The following is a 2,926-nucleotide window of genomic DNA, read 5'->3' as shown; positions in this document are numbered from 1 at the left end:
CGCCCCGCCCCGCGCCGCCCCAGGCGACCCAGGCCCCGCCCCTCGTGTCCTAGGCTATTTCGCAGTGTCAATAAAGTTGCAGCGCTTTGTAGTTTGCGGCGGACAAGATGGCGGCCTTCATGCTGGGTTCGCTGCTTCGGACGTTGAAGCAGGTCAGGCTCCTACCTTTATCCACACTGCTATCCCTCACCCCTGAATCTCGTAACCCTCGGGTCCCCCACGACTCTGCCACCTGTAGTGCTCAGTGAGGACCAGTCCAGGGGTTCTCCCTCCGCCCTCTTCCCCGCTTGGGCTTGGTTCAGGGGAGGTCCGAGCTGCAGATGTCAGTTTGGTTTTCGTAAGCATATAACTAACTGGTATTGAAAGATGTGAGATTGACTCTGATTTAGAAGAGAGTGGGTAGATGGGAGACGAGGTACGAGGATTCAGCTTTCAGAGACTTCTAACGTTAAGAGATGAGACCCGTGCAAAGGAGACTGAAAGGGGCTGTCAGCTAGGGAGGTGGAAAACTAGGGAAGTGGGATAGCCGGGAAGCAAAGGATGACAGAATTTCAAAGTGTAAGGAGTAGGCAACTCTGCTCAAAGTTGATAACTCAGTTAAAAAGAAGTGCTGAGAATTGGCTGACGAGTTTAGCAGTGTTGGAACCTTAATCACAGGTGTGATTAATCACAGGTGTGACGAGTTTAGTTGTTGGAACCTTAATCACAGGTGTGATTAATCACAGGTGTGACGAGTTTAGTTGTTGGAACCTTAATCACAGGTGTTCTGAAGATGTTATGGGGACGAAAACCTTATAGAGAATAGGAGGAAAGAAATTGGAGTATAGATAAGCCTTTAAAGGAGGTTTGCTGTAAAGGAGAGCAAAAAAACTGGGTCAATAACTGGGGCGGCGGGGGGTTGTTTTAACATGGCAGGGAAAACAGCATATTTGTGTATGAAAGGGAAAGATCCTGTAGTATTAAAAATTGATGATGTAGAAGAGGGAAGAATTGCTAGAGCTGTACCTTTATGTAGGCAAGAGGCAATGGAGGCTGGTTCGAATGCAGTGGTGTTTAAAACTAATTGATCACAACTAGATACAGATTTATTTGTTCCTTCTCCACTCCCACTGCTTCACTTGACTAGCTCTAAAAATACCAAAAACATTAAAAAAAAAGAAAAAAAAAAAAGGCGATGGGGTCTTGTGCATGAAGTCATGAAGTTTGGTCTTAGGAACCTGGACAGTTCATCTGTAGCAGTTTTGTCCATGGAAATATAATGTGAACCACATGTGTAATTTAAAATTTTTCTAGTAGCCACATTTAAAAAGAAGTAGATGAAATTAAGTTTAATATAATATTTAACCAGGTATATCTAAAATATTGTGGTTCTAACATGGAATCAATGTAACAATGACATATGAAATAGTTACATTCTTTTTTTCATACTAGATTTTCAAACACTTAAAGCATATCTCAGTTTGGATGATAAATTTCCCATAATTAAAATGGAAAATATAGTTCTACCAAAATAATAAAGTTGTTTATTGTTTACAATGCTTTGGTTTTTAATTTTAAATTAATTAAAATAATTACATTCCCCAGTTGTACTAGTTATATTACAGGTGTTTAATACCCCTATGTGGTTAGCGGCTACTCTATTGGACAGAGTGGATCTCTGATAACAGGAGGGAATGTAGAACATATGGTACAGATGCTAGTAAGTGAGTCACTGTGATGGTGAGCATTTATAGAAATGCTCTTTTGATTTCTTCTAATTTTATAATTAAGGAGAAGGTGAAGTCATCAGCTGAGTGTGAGGATGTGGGAGCAAGTGTCAGAGATTTAAGGGGAAAGAGACCATGTAAAAGAGTTGGAAATGGACAGAAGGAATGGTCAGGAGAATTGGAGTAAGTACAGAGAAGTGAGAGAGGGGCCAGACAGTTGATGGTGTATTCAAGAGAACATTGTATTTATAGAACAAAGGAATTCAGGCTGGGTGAGAGAGGACGAAAGGAAATCAAAAGCTGAGTGAAAAAAGTGAAAAATGGTAGGATCAATGGATTGGAAGTCCCAGAAGCATTGTTATTGGGGTGTTAGAAGGAGCAAGCTAGAAAGAAGCGATAGAGAATGAGATATACAAAGTGAGATAATAGAGAACTTGCACTTATTAATAATAAAATACCCACGACATGGGCATGGAATTGAATAAACAAGAGTGACAAAAATCATTGAAGGAGAGGTGTTAAGGCAGAGTGATTAGGGTATAATTTCATGTATATTGAAATCACCAGGAATTAAGATAGCAAGAATATTGGAGAGAGTGACAGTAAGCCAGGATCCAAAATCGTGGAAAAATGAAAGGGAGTGGCAGGGGCTTTGGTAGATGACTGTAATGATGAGAGGTAGTGGAAGGTAGTAAGCCCAATGGCATGAGTCAAAGCCAGGAGCTTTCAGGAAGGAAGGAGAACTGGAAGTTGCAATGAAGAGCAAGGAAGACACCTATCCCATCTCTAGGCCCACTTATGGAAGAAAAAGGAGCTACAGAAAAAGCTGTGAGAAGGGATTTAAAATTTGGCCAGAGTGAAAGGTGAAGGAGATGTTAAGAGAAGTTGAGAATTTAAAAGATTTTGATGGTAGACCATGGATTTAGAGGGCCCAGTGGAAAGGTTTTAGGAGCTGAAGAGGGGTAAGAGATTGGGGCAGGATAAGATGTGTATAGAGCAGAATAGATGCAGCCTTAATCTATAAAGCACCATTATAAGCTGGTAAGGAAATACACCACAGTAGAAATGCAAAGGACATAAAAGCATTCACAGAAGAAATAATGTAATAGGCCAAGAAATATTTTATTTTAAAAGTGTATTACTTCCCGATTTCAAGACCAGCCTGACCAACATGGAGAAACCACATCTCTACTAAAAACACAAAATTAGCCAAACGTGGT

At 40.7% G+C, this 2,926-nt stretch overlaps 1 protein-coding gene across 2 annotated transcripts in view; it reads left to right on the top strand.

Annotated features, from left to right (window-relative positions):
* Positions 1 to 82: 82 nt before the first annotated feature.
* MRPS14 (mitochondrial ribosomal protein S14) overlaps positions 83 to 2,926 on the top strand; it is a 19,023-nt gene continuing 16,179 nt past the window's right edge. Inside the window, exons 1-2 of one of the 2 annotated variants that reach the window (XM_011962360.1) lie at positions 93 to 152; positions 2,497 to 2,569. Coding sequence is in view for 1 of the 2 variants with exons in the window: in XM_011962359.1 (XP_011817749.1) it covers positions 108 to 152 (45 nt within the window). In the remaining variant the exon portion in view is untranslated. Of the gene's footprint in view, positions 153 to 2,496; positions 2,570 to 2,926 lie in introns of both variants that reach the window. The other variant, XM_011962359.1, reaches the window with a different exon arrangement.

The sequence above is a fragment of the Colobus angolensis genome, unplaced genomic scaffold, assembly GCF_000951035.1.
Source record: "Colobus angolensis palliatus isolate OR3802 unplaced genomic scaffold, Cang.pa_1.0 Scaffold59, whole genome shotgun sequence".
Classification (NCBI taxonomy): domain Eukaryota; kingdom Metazoa; phylum Chordata; class Mammalia; order Primates; family Cercopithecidae; genus Colobus; species Colobus angolensis.
Note: the sequence above shows the minus strand (reverse complement) of the source record. Positions and strands in the feature narration are given on the sequence as shown.